The sequence below is a fragment of the Scyliorhinus torazame genome, chromosome 1 (genome assembly GCF_047496885.1).
Source record: "Scyliorhinus torazame isolate Kashiwa2021f chromosome 1, sScyTor2.1, whole genome shotgun sequence".
Lineage (NCBI taxonomy): Eukaryota > Metazoa > Chordata > Chondrichthyes > Carcharhiniformes > Scyliorhinidae > Scyliorhinus > Scyliorhinus torazame.
The window spans coordinates 254675633-254697601 of NC_092707.1; the positions used below are offsets into that span (position 1 = coordinate 254675633).

The 21969-nt window shown below is 45.5% G+C and overlaps 1 protein-coding gene across 2 annotated transcripts in view; it reads left to right on the forward strand.

Moving 5' to 3' along the window:
• LOC140420708 (metabotropic glutamate receptor 1-like) overlaps positions 1–19828 on the forward strand; it is a 912336-nt gene extending 892508 nt beyond the window's left edge. Inside the window, exon 9 of one of the 2 annotated variants that reach the window (XM_072504710.1) lies at positions 17866–19828. In XM_072504710.1, coding sequence (XP_072360811.1) covers positions 17866–17938 — 73 coding nt within the window. In that variant the 3' untranslated portion in view covers positions 17939–19828. Of the gene's footprint in view, positions 1–13866; positions 17390–17865 lie in introns of those variants that run through there. The other variant, XM_072504706.1, reaches the window with a different exon arrangement.
• Positions 19829–21969: the final 2141 nt, after the last annotated feature.

The following is a 21969-nucleotide window of genomic DNA, read 5'->3' on the forward strand; positions in this document are numbered from 1 at the left end:
AATTGGAAAAAAGAATTGGGTACTCTAAATTTATTTTTTTAAATGAAGTACCACTGTTGCTGCGTAAGAAGCAGAGCAGCCAATTTGTACACAGCAAGCTCCATAAACAAAATGAGATAATTACCGGAGAATCTGTGTTAGTCCTGTTAAATATTGACCAGGACACAAGTATAACATCTGTGTTCTTCCTTAAATAATGGCAAGCCATCCTTGATGTCCACCAAAGAGGACGGACAGAGTCTCAGTTCAAAACTGCATGCAAAGGCAGCACATACAATGTTACAGCACTCCCACAGTGGAACAGTGGAATACCTGCCCAGATATGTGCTCAACTCTCCGGGGCGGGACTGGAACCCACAATGTTCTGCCTCAGAGGCAAGAGTGGGGTTCACTGAGCCGCAGCTGACGTCAGAGGGAGAGGTTGGACAGTTTATTCTGTAGAATTGTATTTGGAGTCCCATGAGTTTTATTTGTGAAAACTGATAGCTTATACACAATTGATTGCAGCGGTTTCAAACATTCACACAGATTTCACATGCTGGTCCTTAAATTCCACTTTCCCTGCCCGAGAGGAGAACTACTTGCCATTTCTTTTCTGTGATTGCTGCTGGTACCTTCTATGTGGATCTCAGTTTGAAGAGCAAACAAATTGCTGCAACCCCTGTCCATGTAGCTCTCACATAATTCCTCCTCCCTGTGATGGTGTAGGCATTGAAGTACTTGTGGAAGCCAGTGAACTGGTGCTGACTGCCAGCATCGTGACCCGCCATTCTCACCTCTCACACAAACCTCACTTGGCTGCTGTCCGTGTCCTTCACAGGCCCCAAGCTCCAACAGTCCCACCACTGGAGGTACCACCCCCCGCCTCCTCCTATTGGTCAGCGGAACAATGGGGGACCAGATGTGACATGCGGAAAGCTAATCACCCGTTGCATAATCTGGGTGCCAGTCGATGGAGCAAGGTAAAATGCTGCAGCTGCCGGCAGTCTCAGCCGGCATTCTCAACCTAAAAGCCAGTCGCGGCCATTGGGCATTTCTCCCATGATCGGGAACGCCATGACCCATCGCTCCGTGACCCTCTCGACACCCACCCATGCGTACCGACCGTGAGTTTGAAAAACCCTGATTTAGGGGCACTGTATGATGCCCAAGTGACCATATAAATGTCATAAAAGACCTGCACAAACACAGAAGGCAGCCTCCTCATTCCGCTGTGCAGAGCAGAGTGGTACCCAACATTAGTGCTTCTATGGGATATACTGTCAGCTTTTTGTGACAAACAAAAGTCCAGTGGCATGGTAACTCTAATGGCTGTGAATGCATGGTAGCTGTTGCCAAGGTGTCTCGCTGCAGGTTGTAGTAGATCTCCACTGATGTTTTCCTGCTAGGTCTCGGCCTACTAAGGCACTGTTGTTTAATCAGTCCCCGATCGCTGTGTCAAGACAGTATACCCAATGAGTAGTGAGCCAATTGTATTAGCCAATTTCAATGCTGAGGTTTACTGATTTCACTATCCTGAAAATATGGACTAAATTTTTGGGACTCCCTCCTTTCAAATTGCTGGCTTTGAAAGCAGACCAAGGCAGGCCAGCAGCACGGTTTGATTCCCGTACCAGCCTCCCCGAACAGGCGCCAGAATGTGGCGACTAGGGGCTTTTCACAGTAACTTCATTGAAGCCTACTCGTGACAATAAGCGATTTTCATTTCATTTCATTTCAGTGGGTGGCTAGCCCACCACCTTTGTGTCCGCCCTGGGCCATTCCCTATAAAACAGTAGATAGGCGTGCACCAAAATCAGCAGCCCACCCACCATTTATAAAAACAATTAACAGGCAATTGAACTTTTTAACAGGCCAATTGACCAGTCTATTCTGCTGCCCACACCATAATTCAGTTGGCGTGAGCTAGTGGGTAGGGGTGGGTAGGCCATTTTTTTGTTTTAACCAGATTGGTTAAAAGGTGGGAAGGAAGAAGGAGTATGTCCTTCATGACTTGTGCACATCAGGGACACACTGCCTCAAGATGTTACACCCGTGAACCTGCGGTGGCGGCATGTAGGAGGAGGTCGCGCACAGAGGTACAGCGAAATGTAGTGTTCTGTGTACAGTCCAGGCAGATCATTCCATCCATGTAAAACATAGGACACACGATAAATTATACAATGTAAATACATAGACATAGCCATCAGGTGAAGCATACAGAGTGTAGTGCCACACAGTGGAGAAGATGCGTGGAGAGATCATTTCAGTCCATAAGAGGGTCATTCAGGAGTCTGGTAACAGTGGGGAATATGCTGTTTTTGAATCTGTTAGTGCGTGAGCTCATACTTTTGTACCTTCTGCCTGTGGAAGAGTTTCAAAGAGAGAATAACCCAAGGCAGCAGGAGGTGTAAATAGATTCAATGGATGGGCAGTGGGTTTGCGTGATAGACTGTAGTCACAACTCTCTGTAGTTTCTTATGGTCTTGGGCAGAGCAGTTGCCATACCAGGCTGTGATGCAGCCAGATAGGATACTTTCTATGGTGCATCTGTAAAAATTGGTAAGAGTCAAGGTGGACATGCCGAATTTCCTTAGTTTCCTGAGGAAGTATAGGCGTTGTTGTGCTTTCTTGGTTGTAACGTCAACGTGGGGGACCAGGACAGATTGTCGGTGTTATTGATTGTGGTATATGGGTCAGGAAGTCGAGGATCCAGTTGCAGAGGGAGGAGCCAAGTCCTAGGTTTAGGAGTTTTGATATGAGCTTGGCTGGGATTATGGAGTTGAAGACAGAGCTGTAGTTAATGAATAGGGGTCTGATGTAGGAGTCCTTGTTGTCGAGATGCTCCAGGGATGAGTGTAGGGCCAGGGAGATGGTGCCTGCTGCGGACCGGTTGTGGCGGTATGCGAATTGCAGTGGATCAAGGCGTTCTGGGAGTATGGAGTTGATGTGTCTCATGACCAACATCTTGAAGCACTTCATAATGTCATGGAAGTGTCCCTTTAAGAAAACATTTTGTCTTATCACATGGCTTCAGTGATGTAATTTTGTGGGTGGAGCTGATCTGTGGGTGTGAGGTTTTTTTTAGTTTCATTTTCAGTTTGATTGCTGTGGACTCAGGGAGAAAGAAATTTTTTTTTTCTGACTTTTTATGTTTTCATTTTGCAGAGTTGTTCCAATAAAAAAAAAATTGATTATAACTACCTGCTTTGGTAACCTAAAAGATATAGTTTGTTTTCCGGAAGGGTTTAAATATGCTGGTGAGACGGGGTCAGAATCTCAGCGAAAGCCAGTCTTATTCAAATGAGAATGCAGAGTGCTGGGCCACACCCTTGAAAAGGGGTTATTGGTTTATTGGATTTTGTCTTTAAATTGGAACAGTTAAGGGGGAAATCATTAAGTGTTATACATAGATTACTGTAGCTGTGGGGTATCTTTATGTCTGTAATTGATAAAAAATTCTTGCTGTGTGTTTATATATAAATGTTAATTAAGTTATTAGAATAAAGCTTGTTTTGATTAAAGTATCTAGGAAGACTGATAAAACACACCTGAGTACTCATCCTAGCCAAATTCAACATAAAGGTTATAGGTCAGGTGAACTTCATAATATACTTTGGAGTTTCTAAGCCCTGGCCCATAACAATAATGATAGATGTCAAGGCCACTGGACGTTAGTCATTGAGGCACGTTGGTTCTTCTTTGGTACCGGTATGATGGTGATCTTCTAGAAGCAGGTGGGAACCTCGGAACAGAGTAGGGAGAGGTTGAAGATGTCCACGAACACATGTGGATGACTTGGAAAATCGGTCGAGGAGACAAAACCTCAGAGTCATGGGGTTGCCAGAGGGTGTGAAGGGCCTGAATTCTACTGCATATATTTTGCAGATGTTTGGTAAGATGGTGGGGGTGGGTATACTGACTGCCCTTCCAGAGTTGGACAGGGCCCATCGAACACTCTGGCAGAAGCCTCAGGCAAATGAGCCACCACGAGCGGTTTTAGTCAGATTTCACAGTTTCTAGGAGAAGGAGGTGGTCCTGAAGTGGGCCAAGGAAAATCGTGATTCGAGATGGGAAGGGAGCCACATTAGATTCTACCAGGATATCGGTGTGGAGCTTGTGAAGAAGCAGGCGGCTTTTAATAAGGCAAAAGAAGATTTGTACAAGACTGGAGTGTGGTTTGGAGTGGTGTACCCGGCCAGGTGTGTGATACCTTTGGATCAAAGGACTGCTACTTCGATACTGCAGAGAAGGCTGAAGAATTTGTTACAGAGCATGGGCTGGGATCGAGTTAAACGGGCTCTGTGCGGACTTGTTCCGGTTATTTATGGGGAGGGGTTTTGGGGTATTTTGTATATATTTGTTGTTATTTGTTTGTTTTTGGGTGGGGTGGGGTGGGATTGTCTTGCATAAGTTGTATGGCGGGGGGATGGGAGGTTAACTGTTCTGTGGGATATTGTTTAAGGCAGTATTTCTCTTTTCTTTGGAAATATATGGCTCGCAATGGGCTCTTGCTCTTGGTAGGGGTGTTGAATTTTGTTGTATTCTTGTAGCCGGTATGGATAGGGGTATTTCTTTCTCTTTTTCTGCCCTGGGTAGGGGCTATCTTGCCAGCAGTAAATGTTTAGCTAGCAAATGGGAGTGAGGTGGGGGGAGGGATTGCAGCCTGTTGGGCAAGTTTTTTGTGGTTCAACGAGCCTAGCATTTTTGTTTTGTTGGGGGTTGGGGTTGGTTAGGAGGGCGTATTGTTCTTTGGAATGTAATCAATATGGATGTTTGGGTGGGGTTTGATTCGGTGGGGCGGGGGGGGGGGGGGGGTTAGTTTTCTGACAGTGACCATGGGGTTTTCTTTGTTTTACTTTTGAATTAGATTGGCTTGGTGGCCATCTTGGGTGAGCCTTGGGCCTACATCCTCTGGGCAAGCATTTGATAACCTTTACGGCAGAAATGGCTGACTCCGGTTTAAGGGGGAATGGGTGGCCCCCAATTTAGTTGGTCGCCTGGAATGTAAGGGGATCGGGGGGCCTAGTGAAAAGGTTGAATGTTTTCTCTCCCCTAAAGAATCTGAGGGCTGAAATGATGTTTTTGCAGGAGACACATCTGTGGGTGAGGGGCCAGACCAGACTGCAGAAGGGGTGGGTGAGCCAAGTCTTTCACTCAGGCTTTGACAATAGGGCTCGAGTTGGGGATGGGCAGCGATTTTAATCAATAAACATGTTCTTTGTTTGGCGGACAAGGTTGTAGTGGACCCATACAGTAGGTACGTGATGGTTACAGGGTCTCTGGCAGGTAGGTTGGTGTATTAGTCAACGTATATGCCCGAACTGGGACGACACTGTATTTATTAGGAAGCTGTTTGCTTCCATTCTGGATTTGGATTCAACACACCAATTTAAATTGCATGCCAGATTCGAAGTTGGACCGTTCTAGGCCAAAGTCGTTGGCGCTCTGGGGGGTGGCAGAGATGCCGTTCGCATTTATGAAAAGGTGGCGGGGGGCAAATCCGTGGAGGTTTATGCACTCGGGGGGGGGTTAAAGAATTCTCGTTCTTCTCTCCAGTGCATAAGATGTATTCCAGGGTCGACATTTTTCTAGTGGGTAACTGTCTCCTCCCTTGGGTGAGGAAGGCAGAGCACTCAGCCATTGTCATCTCGGTTCATGCCCCACATCTGCTGGATTTGGTTTTAGAGTCGGGTCCCGCTCAGTGCCCACAGTGGAGTTTAGATCTGGGTTATTGCCGAAGATGGGGTTCTGTGGGCCCATGTCTAAGGCCATTGGTGAGCATGTTGAATTTAACAGCAATGAGTCTCACTCTTCATGCTTTGGGAAGCCTTGAAAGTGGTGAATAGAGGAGAGATTATAAGGTAGATATGAAGAAGGAGGTACGGGTGGAACAGCAGAAGTTGGTGGATGATATCTTGGAGGTGGACCGCAGGTAAGCATGTGACTAACCCGGAGCTTCTGGCAAGCAGGAAGAAGATGCAGACACAGTTTGATCTGTTGTCTACAGGAAAGGCGGTGAGACAGTTGTGGCGTTCGAGGGGGCTCTTTTACGGGGAAAAGATCAGCCATCTATCGGCTCATCAGCTGAGGCGGCCTCCTGGGAGATTATTCAGGTTAGGGACTCGGGTGGTAGCTTGATTTCTGCTCCAGATAAAGTTAACTCTGCGTTTGAGGCTTTTTACAAGAACCTTTCCAGATCGGCAGCCTTGGTGGGGTGGTGGGACATGACGGCATTTTTAGATGGGTTGGAGTTTCCGGAGATGGAGGATGAGAGATGGGAAGAGTTGAAGGACCCCTTGGGCCCTGAGGAGATTTTGATAGATATTGGGTGGATACAAACAAGTAAAGCTCCTGGGCCTGATGGGTTTCTGGTGGAATTATAACAGAGGTTTGCTGATCAGTTGGTTCCGTTGCAGGTCAATATGTTTATGACTCTTTATCCCCTGGGATTCCAGCTTGCTACACTGCTGCAGGCCTCTATTTCCCTTCTGTTAAAGAAGAATAAGGACCCAACGGAGTAGTGTGGGTCACACCGACCTATAGGAACATAGGATTTAGGAGCAGAAGTAGGCAATTCGGCCCTTCAAGCCTGCTCCACCATTCAATCAGATCACGGCTGATCTCTCCCTGGTCTCAAAATTCAACTTCCCATCTGTTCCCCATATCCCTTTAACCCATTTTTATCAGAAATATATCTATCTCCTCCTTGAAACCATTTTGTTGTTAACCAAATGTCATTGTTAAATGTGGACGCCAAGATACTGGCTAAGCTGTTGGTGGTCAGGCTGGAGCTCTGTCTCCCTAGGTAATTGTGGAGGATCAGACAAACTTTGTTAAGGGCCGGCAATTGTCAGCCAATATTCAAAGACTGTTGAATGTTGTTCCCTTCCCGTCCAAGGGGCCCGGGTTGGGGTAATTGTGTCTTAAGATGCCGAGAAGGCATTTGATAGGGTGGGGTAGAGGTACATTTTTGAAGTTCTGGAGAGATTCGGTCTAGGGTCAAAATTGATTTCATGGATACGACTGTTGTATAGGGTCCCCTCGGCTAGCATTTGCACCAATTCCCTTGAGTTCTAGGTACTTCCATTTGAATAGGTGGATTAGACAGGGGTGTATGATGTTTATTTGCGTTAGCGATTGAGCTCTTAACCATAGCTTTGAGGGCTTAGGGTAAGTGAAAGGGGAGAAAGAGGGGAAGGGTGAAACTTGGGCGTCCCTATCTGCCGACGATCTGTTGCTTTATGTTTTCGACCCGGTCCCCACTATGGGTGATATAATGGAGGTACTAAGGAGCTTTGGTTCATTTTCAGGCAATAAGTTGAATCTGGGAAAGAGCGAATGTTTTCTGGTTAAACCCCCCCAGGGAGAGGAGCCAACTTGGGGATGTTGCCCTTTCGCTTGGCCAGCTCTAGGTTCAGGTATATGGGTGTCCAGGTGGCCCATGATTGGGCCCAGCTTCAAAATTGAACTTGAAAGTCTGGTGGATATTGTTAAGTACGATCTGCAAACATGGGACAAACCAGTTGATTCCTCATCGCCTGTTTAATAAGGACATGGGAGTCCACACGGAGTGACATAAGAAACAAAGTTTTATTTACACAAACGATATGTACTCTACCAGATATATCCCTACTGGGTTCCTATTTGGTCGGTGCCTCATTGGGCAACCTTATATACATTGGTTAATTGGAATACCCTGCCCCTAGCGAGGGACCTCATATTCCGCAAGGAGCATGGAGAAGAAGAGCATTCCCATCCCGTAGCTCGTACTCTGCGAGGAGCACGGGGGAGAAAAGCATTCACGCCCCGTAGGTCCCGTGCACGATATTACAGGTACAACCTTCCCCTGTCCCTGGCGGGCAGAGTCCAATCTATTAAAATTAATATTCTTCCAAAGTTCCCATCTTCCTCCCTAAATCTTTATTTGTGATGGTTAATAGGTTAATCTCATCCTTTATATGGGTGGGAAAGACTCCGAAGATCCGTAGGGTGGTTCTTCAAAGGGAGAGGTAGTTGGGGAGAGGGGGGGGGGCTACCATTGCCGAATTTGCTTTATTATTATTGGACAGCCAATGCTGAGAAGGTGCTGGTATGGTGCAGTGACCCAGATTCCATATGGGGGCAGATAGAGGAGAGGTTATACAGGGGATCGAGTCTGGGTGCATTGGTGATGGCCTCGCTTCCATTTTCTCTAGCAAGGTACTCCTAAACAAGGTGGTTGTGTTCACTTTAAGGTTATGGCGACAGTTTAGGCAGCTTTTTAAGCTTGGACCCGTATCAAGGATGGTCCCTATCTGTGCTAATCACTTATTTCAGCCATCGAGATTGGATGCCACGTTCAGAGTGCGGGAAGGGAATGGTCCTGAGAGATTCGGGGATTTGTTTGTAGAGGGACAGTTTTCCGGCTTGGAGGAATTGTCAGCGACATTTCAGCTTCTGGGGTTGAACTCGTTCAGATACTTCCAGATAAGGGATTCTGTACGGGTGGCCTTCCAATCATTTCCCTTGGCACTGCAGCGTCACTGTTGGAAAGGATCCTTTAGCTGGTGGGGTCGGAGGAGGGTAGTACGTCTGGTATTTAGGGGCGAATTCTGCCTGAGGATTCGGACTCCACAGATGGGATGAATGCGAAGTGGGAGAGGGAATTGGGATCTATGGTGGATAATGAGGTGTGGAGTGAGGCCCTTCATCGGGTGAACGCCACGTCTTCATGTGCGCGGCTTGTTCTAATCCAGCTTAAGGAGGTACATACAGTGCACCTGACCAAAACTAGGATGAGTGGTTTGTTTCCAGAGGTAGAAGGCAGGTGCGAGCGGTGTTCCAGGGTCCGGCCAATCACACACATATGTTCTGGGCTTGCCCCAAACTGATAACCTTTTGAGTCTCCTTCTTCAGCACCACATCAGTTTTTCTCAATATCAATCTGGAGCCTAGTCCTCTGGTGGCCATTTGTGGGATGTCAGACCCGCCAGGGCTATAGGCAGGAGTGAAGGCAGATCACCATGCCTTCACTTCATTGATTGCCCAGAGTCAAGTTCTGCTGGGGTGGAGGTCTTCATCTCTGCCCAGCGCCTTGGCATGGTTGGATGAACTAATGGAATTCTTGTACCTGGAGAAAATCAAATCCACCATTAGGGGGTCGGTTGAAGGGTTCTACCAGAGATGGCAGCCATTCATTACCTACTTTAAGGAATTAGTCAGCGTCAGTTTCTGGGGGGGAGGGGGTGGGGGGTGTTGGGGCTTGTCTTGTTTTGTTTGTTTTCGGTTTTCTTTCTTCTCTTGGTGCATGTGGTGAGCACAGTTGGTTATGGGTTTTGTTACATTGGTTTTGTGTATCATCTGCTGTGGGTATTACGGGTTTTATTGCAAAATATATTGTAAAATGGAAAATCTCCAATAAAAATATATATTTTTAAATGTCACACCTCTACCCTGTTGTCACTTGTTTTCTGGCCATCAAAACCAACCCCCCACCCCCACCCCCAACTCCCTCACCACCCCCCCCCCTCCCCCTCCCTCCCTCAGCTCCTCGATCATTCCCCATCCATTAGCCCTGACATCCCTCTCTCCGGGATCCACGTTGTCTTTATTCTGAGGCCTAGTTGCAGTTCCAGCAGCGCCCACCATTGCGTTTGCATGCTGCTGGGTCTGCCGGAGGCCACCTGAGCATGTCATCTTTGCAAGGTGGCCTAGTTGGTCTGCTCAGGGTCGACATTTCCTCAGGTGGGGGTTGGGGGGGCACAGTGTGAGGGGCGGGGTAGTGTCTCAGACTTATGACCCAGAATTTCACTGGTCAATGTATGGAAGTTCATTCTGTGTATTTGCCTATTCAGTACACATGACCATCAGAATCAGAGCATTGCAATCTCCATTCTAACAAGCTCAGCCAGTTTAACACAGGTTTCTGTAGATCAGGGTACAGTGGTATTATGATTATCCAAGGAACGCAAGTTCGAATTTGACCATTTCAATTGAAAAATTGAATTCATAAAAAGAAAATGGGAATTTAACAAAAACTGGCAGCTGTACTAACGACCATGCACATGGAAATCCAACTGATTCATAGATGCCCATTAACAGAAGGAAACCTTTAGTCCTTACTCACTTTGGTCCATATGTGACTCCAGTTCCATACAAATGTTGTGGATCTTTAATTTCCCTCTGTCGTAGGTTTTGAAAGCTACTGAGTTGTATCAGCACTTTCTCCAAGTCAACTAAGAATGGGCAATACATGTCAACCTTGTCAGCAAAACACACACACTTTGAGAACAAATAAATGAAAAACATGTGCTGCCACTTGTACTGATGCTGTGCAATTCTACTCTCACCGCCTCTCTCTTTACGAAAGAGAAGGATAGCTAAGAGGAGGTGAATTCTTAAGTGAGGAGCATGGTGGCACAGTGGTTAGTACTGCTGTCTCACAGCTCCAGGGACCCGGGTTCAATTCCTGCCTTGGATGACTGTCTGCACATTCTTCCCGTGTCTGTGTGGGTTTCCTCCGGGTGCTCCAGTTTCCTCCCACAATCCAAAGATATGCAGGTTAGGTGGATTGGCCATGCTAAATTGCCCCTTAGTGTCCAAAAATGTGCAGGTTAGGTTAAGGGGGTAGAGCTGATTTGACAGGGAAAATTAGCCTTTGTAGGGTGCTCTTTCACAGGGTTGGTGCAGGCACAATGGGCCGAACAGCACCCTTCTGTGCTGTAGGGATTCCATGGTTCTAAGTGGTTAAAAGTAAGATAAATGTATCCTTGATGGTTAAAACAAATATCTTAGATGAATTAAGTAAGCTAAAGGGATACAAAGTGCCAGGCCCAATGGGATATAGCCTGCAACCCAGAGGCGGAAGAGGCCCTAAAAATTATTTGACAGGGTTCGACAAGTGCCAATGCAAACCAGAGGACTCGACAGTAGCTAATGTAGTACTGATTTTTTAAAAACGGAGACAGATAAGTACACAGCAGAGATTTCAAAAGGGGATGATCATGGTAAATTGTAACAATTGTTGCAGAATTGCTTGTGGGTTAACAGATATGGGGGAAGTGAAGTGGATTGAGTGTACCTGGACTTTAGAAAAGCATTTGACAAGGTACTACATAGAAGATTATTAGAAGAGATTAAGGCATATGGAATTAGGAGATGATAGAAAACTGTATTAAGATTAGTTAGAAGTGAGAGTTAATGTGGTTGGAGATGGGTGATAACATCCCTCAGGGTTCAGTACTGTGTCCTGTTTGCATTGTGTATCAATAATTGGATATAGAGCTGGAGCAATTGTTGTTGAAATTTGTAGATAAGATATCAGAGGAAGAAACTATGGCCACATTCAAGATTAGATGGACGGATGGGTGAAGGAAAATGGGTTGAAGAGATGTGAACAATTTGGGCTGAACAATCTTGAACAATGTAACTTCTGTGTACTTCAATGACCCCTCCAGTGCCTTTCTATCATTAGATTGTCTGTCTGACATAAAACCCTGAATGAGCCACAATTTCAACATTTCTGTTCCTGCCACAAATTCCACGCATATGCTGCTGATTTCATCTCCCTCCCTGATCACTGTCTCGGACATAACCTATTCAACCTTGAGCACAACATCCAAACACATATCCTCTCAATTACAAAGATCACTTCCATAATATAATCAAGACCTCCCTTGACCTCAGCCCATCTGCCGATGAAGCCTTCAACCATGTACCTTCCACGCCCACAATCTACTATTCAACTGTTCTCCTGGTCCTCCTCTCAGTGTCTGCCTTCCTTTCACCTCAGTTGATCCAAAGCTCAGCTGATCTTATCTCAGCCCCCACCAAGTTTCATTTATCCATTACTCCGATCCTCACTAAACTACTTTTGCTCCAGCTCCTCAAACAACTAAGATATGAAATTCTTCAATGTGATATGAAACAAAAAAATGCTGGATCTACTCAGCACATCAGGCAGCATCTATGCAGAGAAATAGAATCACCATTTCAGAGTGAGGTGACCTTCCATCAGTTCTGGCTGGTGAACACCAGCTGTTTGTCTGAATGGATAGAAGGTGGATAATTGATTATTGTCTGATTGGATGCATGATGAGCTGAATGAAAGGATGGTTGCTTGGCAATTGGTAACTGGAGAGAAAAATGACTCACTAAATTGATCAATGTCTGCATTGCTGGATAGAAGTGTGTTTGATTGTCCACATATGGCCGCCTGTCTGGTTGGACACCTGATTGGATAGCTAATTGGATGAATAGTTGGATGTTTGATATCTAGGTTCTCCGATCCCAGTGTGCCCCACTACCGCTGCTAGTGAAGGTGGAGAATTTGGCGCTCAGCCAAATCTCCAATTCACTGACGTGGGGCTGGAGAATCCTGCTGGTGTGAACAGGCAGAGAATCCGTCCCCTGGTTAGATTGCAGCTAAGTGCATTATTGCCTGGATGAATTAGAAAGAGAGTTAGGAGAAATGAAAAGAAAGAGAATGGCTAACTGGCAGATTGGGTGGAGAGCTACCTGGATGTATATATTCCTGTTAACCTGGTTGTTTTAGTTATGTGGCTAGATGGTTAGATTGGCTGCTAGCTAACTGGATGACTCATTGGCTAGATAAATTATAGAATGAATTGATGTAAGGTTGGAAATGGGTGACAGGGTGGATGCTGGACCATATATGTAATATATGGTAGCACAATGGTTATCATCGTTGCTTCACAGCTCCAGGGTCACAGATTCGATTCCCGGCTTGGGTCACTGTCTGTGCAGAGGCTGCACGCTCTCCCTGTGTCTGCGTGGGTTTCCTCTTGTGCTCCAGTTTCCTCCCACAGCCCAAAGATGTGCAGGTTAGGTGGATTTGCCATTCTAAATTGCTCTTTGTGTCCAAAAAGGTTAGGTGGGGTTACTGGGTTACCGGGAAAAAGGGGATAGGGTGGAGGTGTGGGGCTTAAGTGGGGTGCTCTTTCCAAGGGTCGGTGCAGACTCGATGGGCCGAATTACCTACTTCTGCACTGTAAATTCTATGATTCTAGTACTAAATAGATGATGATAAGCTTGGCAAATGGTTAAGGCATAGGTGGTTAGCAAGATAGGGTTATGGTTACTTGAGATAGATGGAAAGTTAGCTATATGCAGCATTTTGAGCTGGATGAATGAATGACAGGCTGGTTGAATGGGAGAATGGATGGGTGGACAGACAGATAAATGAATGGATTTTCCCATGACATAGTTGTTTGTGTCCTCAGCAGAAGAGGTGTGATTGCTTGAATGGGAGAAAAATTGGATGAAACAGTAAATTCTCACTCTAAACACGAAGGATTCAAGAGGAATGCCAATGTTTTACTGCAAAGGCTAATGTATGCATGTCAAAATCATTCAGTAAACATTATTTTATTCTCAACAAATATGTTTCCTGTTGTCACTTCCTAATAGTTGTTCTTTAATGCAATCATTCCAAGTTTAATAAGGAGTAGCCTGGAGATTGCCAACTAGTATTGAATGGATTGTTTGTTTTGATCAATTAATTTAATTCTCAGCAACTTAGTCCAGCCCTAATAGGCTGTAACACACAGCAACATTTTGCCACCTGCTAAATTACATTGGTCTCTTTACACAAACATTGATGCTTAAGAGCGATCATTGTCTCTGTTGCCAAGTCACTGGGCACATTGTAAATTTTTGGCAATTTTATCATTTGCACGATATTATTTGCAATCTGAAATCATCTTGATCTTTGCATGTGAAACTATTCTACTTCACTGCTGCTCCAGGTATATTTTCCCCAAAGGAATGGCACTCCCACTTTAAAATGCAAGTACAGGCAGGAGAATTGTAAAAATCGACTGTGAAAATATTCAGCTGCAGTTTTGGTGCAAAAGGTTTTAACTGGGAATTTACATCTTTCCCCAGTTCCAATGGGAAGTCTGTGTCATGGTCTGAACCAGGAACTGGACGACCAGCGAAGGGACAACACATGTGGCATAGACTGTCCGTCCATGTGAAGAGCAAAGATGGTGCATCTAATCAGACAGCTGTAATCAAACCCCTGACTAAGCCATATCAGAATCAGATTAAAAACCTCAGCTTCTCAGACACCAGCACAAAAGCCCTTTACAATGTTGTGGAAGAGGATGAAAGTGACCCCTTGAGACTCGACATTCCCAATAGTCCAGAGATGATGTTGCAGCGACGAACAATGTCTATCACGCAGCTTAAAGAAATAGAAGATCCTCAATTTTTCATTTCTGATCAGTTCCCAAAAGGTGTTTCTTCGCAACAGTCCATAATGGATCATTTGCATGGTGTGGTCAATACATTTTCAACCAATATGACTGACCTTAATTCAGTGCTTACTGTGCCAGTGCCCGGGAACGGGATGAACTCACTGTACCAGTTGGACCAACAGGTTCTCCCTCTCCAGATGACAACCTTCAATCCTCAACCCATCTCGCCTGTCGAGGAGGAAAGCGAACGGTTCAATCTCATCGACGACTTCATGTATGACAGCACCGAGATCCAGGAGGAACTGCCCGTCCCCAACAAGCTCACGCTGGAGGACTCCCCCGCGCTCACACCTCCCTCCCCCTTCCGAGATTCAGTGGCATCAGGCAGCTCTGTCCCCAGCTCCCCAATCTCTGAGTCAGTGCTGTGCACCCCTCCCAGTGTAACCTATGCTTCGGTCATTCTGAGAGACTACAAACAAACTTCCTCAACCCTGTGACGGTTTAGCCAGGCGGCCAGAAGTTAACGTTTGCTGAGAACTTCCAAATTAAAATATTTAGAAGTGGGGGTATGGGGGGGGGGGGGGGGGGGGAGAGGTTATCCAGTGCCGTAGTGTAAGTCATAAAACATTTTTGAAAGCGAAGAGGAAAACAGTATATCATCCCTTACGGTCAAGGTCCAGATGCTATTCTGTGATTAGGACTCAGTAGCAACTCAGAACAATCGTTTCCGAAGCATTATTGTAGAGATAGACATGCTAAAATGTGCTATTTTATTGCATCCTTTTAAAATTGTTGGATTATAGTTATTGGACGCCTGATATTTCACTATGTCCCCACTGCAAGCTGTCAGAAGCAACCATCAGGTGAACTGCTGCTGTGTTCTTTTGCTGAGTGCCTGTTTATTGGGCAACAATGGCCAGGGCTTATTATTTACAAATCAAGACAAATCAAGACTGGGGCAATAAAGTCCATCCATCAACAATAATCTGCAGCATGTTCAAATCCTGGGATTTTTAATCCCACCCTCCCCTCAAATTGTGTCATGATTGTGATACATGCCCATTGAGGGTGGGCCACAGGCTAACGGTAATATCTGCAATCTGACAGAAGACGGTGCTCTTACTGCTTTTCATTCAAATGGTACAATGTCACAAGAGGACATCTTGCTTCCACCCAGAGGTTAGGGCGGCAAACTCTGCCCTGTTTCTCAATCATTTCTTCCAACCCTGCCAAAGGCCACTGATTCGTTTGGAAACACTTTGCCTGCTTTTCCTGAAAGAAAAAGAGGGGGAGCATGAGCAGCATTGTCTATTGTCAAAACACTGCGGTTGCCTGGGACGTTGGACAAGCTGTCAGATCTGCAGCTAGCTGCACTCTTCGGAGAGCGGCAAGAATAAACACTCTCACTCTGCAGATACTTTGGGACAACGTGCAACCCACGTGCAGAAGACCGGGAAACAGAATGCAGCTCGTCACCTTTACTTTCAGGAACAATGAACAAGGGAAACCAACTGAACTCTCAGCTGTGTTTTTTAAAGAATCCCCTCGGAAACCTTGCACAAGTTGTTAAAATGTAATCCATGGTGGGCAGTAGTGATCGCAATGATCAGTGTTTCTGATGTAACTTACATCTCAGATACACAAACAAAACATTTCATGTTAAATTCCGACGCATTCTGATGGAAAATGCAGTTTTTTGGGGGGGGTTCTGTTACGTGTGTCAGTCTTAACAATTCTGACAGTCTGAAGTTTGTTTTCTATGTAAGCCAGTGTCTAAGAGTTTTAAAAAACCTTACATTTGTAGATATATTTTCAGAGTTTGAAACTGTAACATAGGTGAAGTAGGTTCTCTAGTTTCTGAGAATTAGAAGTGTAGATTGTAGAAAGAGTCCACATTCACAGCACTTGGTTTGTCAAAGGTGAGGTGGCATTCTTCAAAAGAAAAGTCCATTTTTGGTTGCTGTCCTGATATCTCGCCTTCTCCAGAACCTTGCGGGAAACTCTATTGGAGTGATTGCAAATGAAAACAGAAAATGTTGGAAATACTCATCAGGGCGGGCAGCATCTGTGGAGAGACAAACAGAGTGCTTCTCCCTCTGCAGCTGCTGCCTGACCTGCTGGGTATGTCCAGCAATGTCTGTTTTTATTTCAGATTTCAAGCATCTGCAGTATTTCACTTTTGCATCGGGGTGATCTTGCTTGGTACTAATCCTAATCCCGATGTGGTACATCACTGGATGCCATAGTATAATATCTCCACCTTTTTCGGGTGGCAGGCTCAGTTAGTAGCAGTCCCAGTTCGTAGCCAGAAGGCTGCTCCAGTGATTTAAGCATATGACCTAGGCTGACATTTCAGTTCAATAGCAAGTGAGTCTTTTTGGTGAAGTGCTCAACTAAAATCCCACCTGTCCTTTCGGGCAGGCCTGAAAGATCCCTGCACTAATCGAGGAAAAGAGGAAATGCTCCCTTTGGTGACCTGGCCAATTCTTATCCCTCAACTAACATCACGAAGAACAGATGATCTGTCTTTTATCTTTGGTGTTTGTGGGAGCTTGCTGGGGACAAACCGGCTGTTGTGATCCCTACATTGCAACAATGATTACGCTTCAGAAACACTCACTGTCTGTAAAGCACTCGAGGATATTCTGAGGTCACAAAAGGTGCTAGATAAGTCTTTCCTTTTTTACACACTTTCTCTGGGGCTTCCGTCGATCTTCTGTCAGAATTTTGACAGGCAAGCAGGGAGAATTCCCAAAGACGATCCACACCTGGCCATGGTTGATAAAATTGGAGCACACCCGTTGACCTCATGCTCCACACACAATAATGAACACAGGGTTTATGGGACTCCCAACTGGAATTGCAACACCACTGAACTTAAACTACAAAGTGGAAACAGCCATCTCGCACAAACTTTGAAATGTATCTTCCACACAAGGCATTGTCCTAATCCCATATCTCTATTTCCCCTTTCTTCTCACCACCTATCTACTCACACTTAAAAATTGCCATAGGTCCAACCAATGCAAGGTGCTTGATAAAATTAAGACCATCCATTAAGCTCCCTCTGTCACTTCCTTCCGTTAACCCCATCAAGACAAAGTCTCCCAGTGTCTGAGGCCCGAATTTCCATTTTGTTTCTCCCCTGTCCCCTCATACCCTCTCTGAGTTCACCTTGTTCATGAGACACTCCCCCCCCCACCCCTCCCACCCCCATCCCTCCTCCCCCCCCCCCACCCCCCCCACCCCCCCCACCCCCACTCCCCCATCCCTTCAACCATTGCTCATCATATTGCTGACTCCCCATGTTAGCTGATATTGTTAGAAATTCCCTCTCCTCTGGTAAGGTCACTTTCCCCTCCTTCAAATCTCAGAGTCACCCATTCTCAAATGACCCATCCTTGACTCTTTTATTCTATGCAAATTACTGTCCATCTCCAACTCCCTTTCCTGTCAAAGAAATGTGTTACCACTTAACAGGCTCTCTCTGAGCCATATTGGTAGTTTCATGGTGGACATTTGCGATGAGAACTGAGCTTTGCAAAGTTTGCCCTTAAATATTTAGTAACTTCTTCCAAGCATGCAACACAATTCTCCTGATGAATCCCTCGGTACTGTTCACATTCTGCATTGTGCTGTTCACCAGTTGTTTGACGCTGACTAACCCCTGACCTCCACCACCTAGAAGGACAAGGGCAGAAGACGCATGGAAGCACCACCACCTCCAAGTTCCCCTCCAGGTCACTCACTCGACTTAGATATATGTCATCGTTCCTTCATCATTATTGGTTGGGATTCCTGAAACTCACTACCGAACAACATTGTGAGTGCACCGTCGCTATATGGACTGCAGCGGCTCAAGAAGAAGGCCCACCACCTAATTTTCAAGGTCATCTAGAATGGCCAATAAAATGCCAATAATACTCACATTCAGAAAATAAGTAATTTTTAAAAATGTATATGAGTGACAGCAACCATTGAAATAGCTCTTGACTGAAGAGGCTAAGTTAACAGCCAGCAAGGTGCCCGATCCAGGACGAAAAGTTGAGTTTTGGTTTATGCAAATCCACCTCCTCTTCATAACAGCAAAAGGATCAAAAGTAATTTGTATTGACTTCCAGTTATATTTTATTATCTGTATCCTTGAAATAAAAATGATCAAGTGTTTGAAATTTAATGAAAACAAGGGGTGCAATAAAATCAGGTTGCAAGGCCAACAGCAATCAACTAGCCTGTGAGAATTGAGAAACTAGTTCATTCTGACCTACTCACACATCCTGCCCTAATGCCTGCTTGCATCATGAAAATCCTATAAGTGCCCCAACATAAATCAACACTGTGCACTTTTATCTGTGCTCTGCATCTGGGGCTTTCCGCACACAGCAAGGAAACATTTGGAAATCTAGGGCAACTAATTCTGGCGCATCACAATTCCCACGACTGCGGTAGTCTCCTGTACGATGGAGCCAAATGCCAAGATGTTTGTGCAAATGAAAAACTACCAACCTTCCCAGTCCTCCGGGTGGAATTCGCCTTCCTCTTCAGTGTCATGTCAACTTAAAAAAATGACTTCTGCAGGTGTAAGTAGAGTTGAACTGTTGTAACAACTGTTTGAACCATAACAGTCACAAATCGCATCCCCTGGTAAACCTTTTAAAATATCACAAGCAAGTGTTGCTTTCAATGTTGGGTTTTACCCAAATTCAGATGAGATTTGACATTTATGATAATTATACATTTTAAATGAAGTAGGAAAATTAAATTGATAGTAGTTATTGGTTGTGCACTGTTAACCGTTTATGTCAAGATTTAACAAAAAGAATTATGAGTGTGAGTGTTCTTTACGATTCAACTTTTATGATCTTGTAAACAGCAAATGTAAAAAATGTTTAGACAAGTAAGACGTAATTTGAGAGCAGAAGGCAATAAATGAAGTTCTGTTTACCTTGGTAAGATATTTCCGATTGCATACAAGCCTCCTTTCACCACCTTTGTTTGAAAATCTGTCTGGAATGAACAATAATTCTTTTCTTACATTTAATTTTAAATGACATTTTTTGCATTTTGCTGTACCCCTGTGCTTGCTAACCTACATTGGCTCCTCGTCTGACAACATCTCGATTTTAAAATTCTCATCCTTATTTTCGAATCCCTTTCATGGCCTTGTTGATCTCTAAGTCTGTAATATCCTGCGGCCCTACAACCCTCCAGCTCTGGCCTCGTGCATGTCACTGATTTTCACCACTCTGCCATTTGCAGTTTCTCACCCCGAGCTTTGGATATCCTTCCCTAAATCTTTTGCTACTCATTTAAGATGCTCCTTACAACCTACCTCTTTGACCAAGCTTTTGAGAACCTGTTCTAATATCTCCATCTGTAGCTTGTGTCAAATTTAATACTCCTGCGAAGCAACTTTGGATGTTTTACTATATTAGAGGTGCTATGTAAATGCAAGTTGTTGTTGTAATTCATGATTATTACGGTTCCTTCAAAACTACTGCTTTTGGTTACATATGTTAAAATTTGGTTGCAGTTTGACTGGAGGCAAAGTCTATTTGTTATCGGCGAATCTGTTATTGACAATACACAATGATATATTTCGATCTATGAGCTGTGATTAAATAAAGGTGTGAAATATTGGTCTCATACCATTCAATACATTATTATTAGGGCACAATATGCTGTTTGAATATAAGAGGTGCATCTTGGGAAATATTAAGCATCATCCCATGGCACGGGTTGGGGTGTGGGCAAGCTCACTGTTCCCCGGAGAAGCTTTTCCTTGAAGCAGCAGGTTATAGAATCATTCCGCTAACTCTGAAAATTGGAACTGCTTCCTTCTAGTTTCACTCCTTTGTTTGCTGGTATGCAGGGGTTGCCACCCTGCAGAATGCTAATGTTACCTGAGCAACCATTCAATTCTGGCCATCCATTGAATATGTGCAGTCTACCCCCTACCCAAACATTGCCTGTGTCTAACTCTGTCCCCTCTCCAAGAAACTCCAGTAAAGTTTAAATCCTCCATTTCATCCTAGGTGGCTACCATCTCACGTTTGAGTCATTTCATTAAGGCCAGCAAAATTTTAAAATGATTATCCAGAGACTCCCACTTACCTTGGGCACAAAATCTAAGCTTGTATTCCAGGGCAGTGTTGAGGGTATGTTGCACTGTCAGAGGTGTCGGCCGGGATTCTCCGAGCCCGTGCCGGGACAGAGAATCCCGCCACGCCGCTCCAACGGCGGGCCGCCGATTCTCTGGCGACCGACCGGAGAATCGGCAGCAATCGTGCCAGTGCGGTCGCCTTGGCACCGGTCAGGGGCCGTTGAAAGCGGCCCCCGTGTCAATTCTGCGCACTCGACGGGCCACGTGCCCGCCAAATCCCGCCGGTCCAAGTGCCCGCCGAATCCCGCCGGCATTGTTTGCATATGGTCCTACCCGGTGGGACCTCGGCGTTCTGGCTGCATTGCAGGACGATGGGGGGGGGGCGGGGGGGGGGGGGGTGGGGGGGTGACTTCGGGGGGGCCTCCACAGTGGCCAGGCCCGCGATCGGGAGCAACTGCCATGTGTCCACGGGCTGGCGCGGAGATGGCCGTGGCGCGCATGCTCGGACCTGTGGCGGGCCGGCTTTCGGCTTTCGACTCCGGCGCCGTTCTAGCCCCCGAGGACAGGTAGAATGACTAGGCCTAGAGGCCCGTTGACGCCGGCGTCAACACTTGGCTGGGATTTCGGAGAATCCCGGCCGCCATCTTTCAGATGAGTTGTCTAACTCAGACTCTGTCTGCTCTCTCAGGTCCTGGCCAATATTCCTCCCGCAACCAACATCATTAAAGCCAATGATCTGGCCATTATCACAATGTTGTTTGCGGGACCTTGTTGTGGGCACAATGACTGTCACTTTTCCTACACTACCTTCCTTCACTTATGTGCTGTTTTTCTTTGGCAGTTTTTTGCCAGGGGTTTCCATTCGGTCATGAACTTACATATCAATGTAAGTTTTTCTTTTTCCTTTTGGCTAACCCTGACTTTCCCTTCCTACTGAGAGTGTGAGATTGTAGGATCACCCCTAATAATCACTTCTCGGCGGGGGTGGGGGGCACAGAAATCTTGTACTCCATCCCAGTCAGAGACACCTGAAGCTGTGTCCACCATGTTTAGCAATCTTTTTGAGTCAGCTCTTCTAACTTGGGTGTGGTCCAAAAATACGTATAAAGCAAGCAGAATTTGCTAACGCAGCAAGTGATCATGAAAAGACTTGAATAATGTGCAAAAAACAGGAATTTGCTGACAGTGAGAATTCAGTGCAATGAGGGAAGGAGTGTAGCATAAAGGTGTTATAACCCTCATGAGAATCATGAGCAGACAACCATTGAACTCACAGAGGAGCTCATTGACTACCAACTCCCCAGGTAGGGGGTGGAGACCCACCACCTGGGGCTCCTTAGACCAATGGATAGAAGCAGGGCCTAAGTCAGGGCCTGGAGAGACCTATCCTTCCCGTAGATTCTACACTAGGAATGAGATGCCAGGTAAAACTTAACTTGAATACATGTTAATAAATTCACTTACGTTTATGACCGTTTCGTTTGGAGTTATAAAAGGGTTAATAGCTATTATGCTAATAGCCAATATACATCATCAGTGATGGAGATCCATATGTCACGAGGGCCAGAGAGAGTTGGTTCTGGAAGGAGCCTCATGGTTATCTATCCCTGTATATAGTTATATGTAGTTAAAAATATTCCTGAAGGCCTTCGTTTCTGTAGTCTATGTTAAACAGATCTTGGGAAC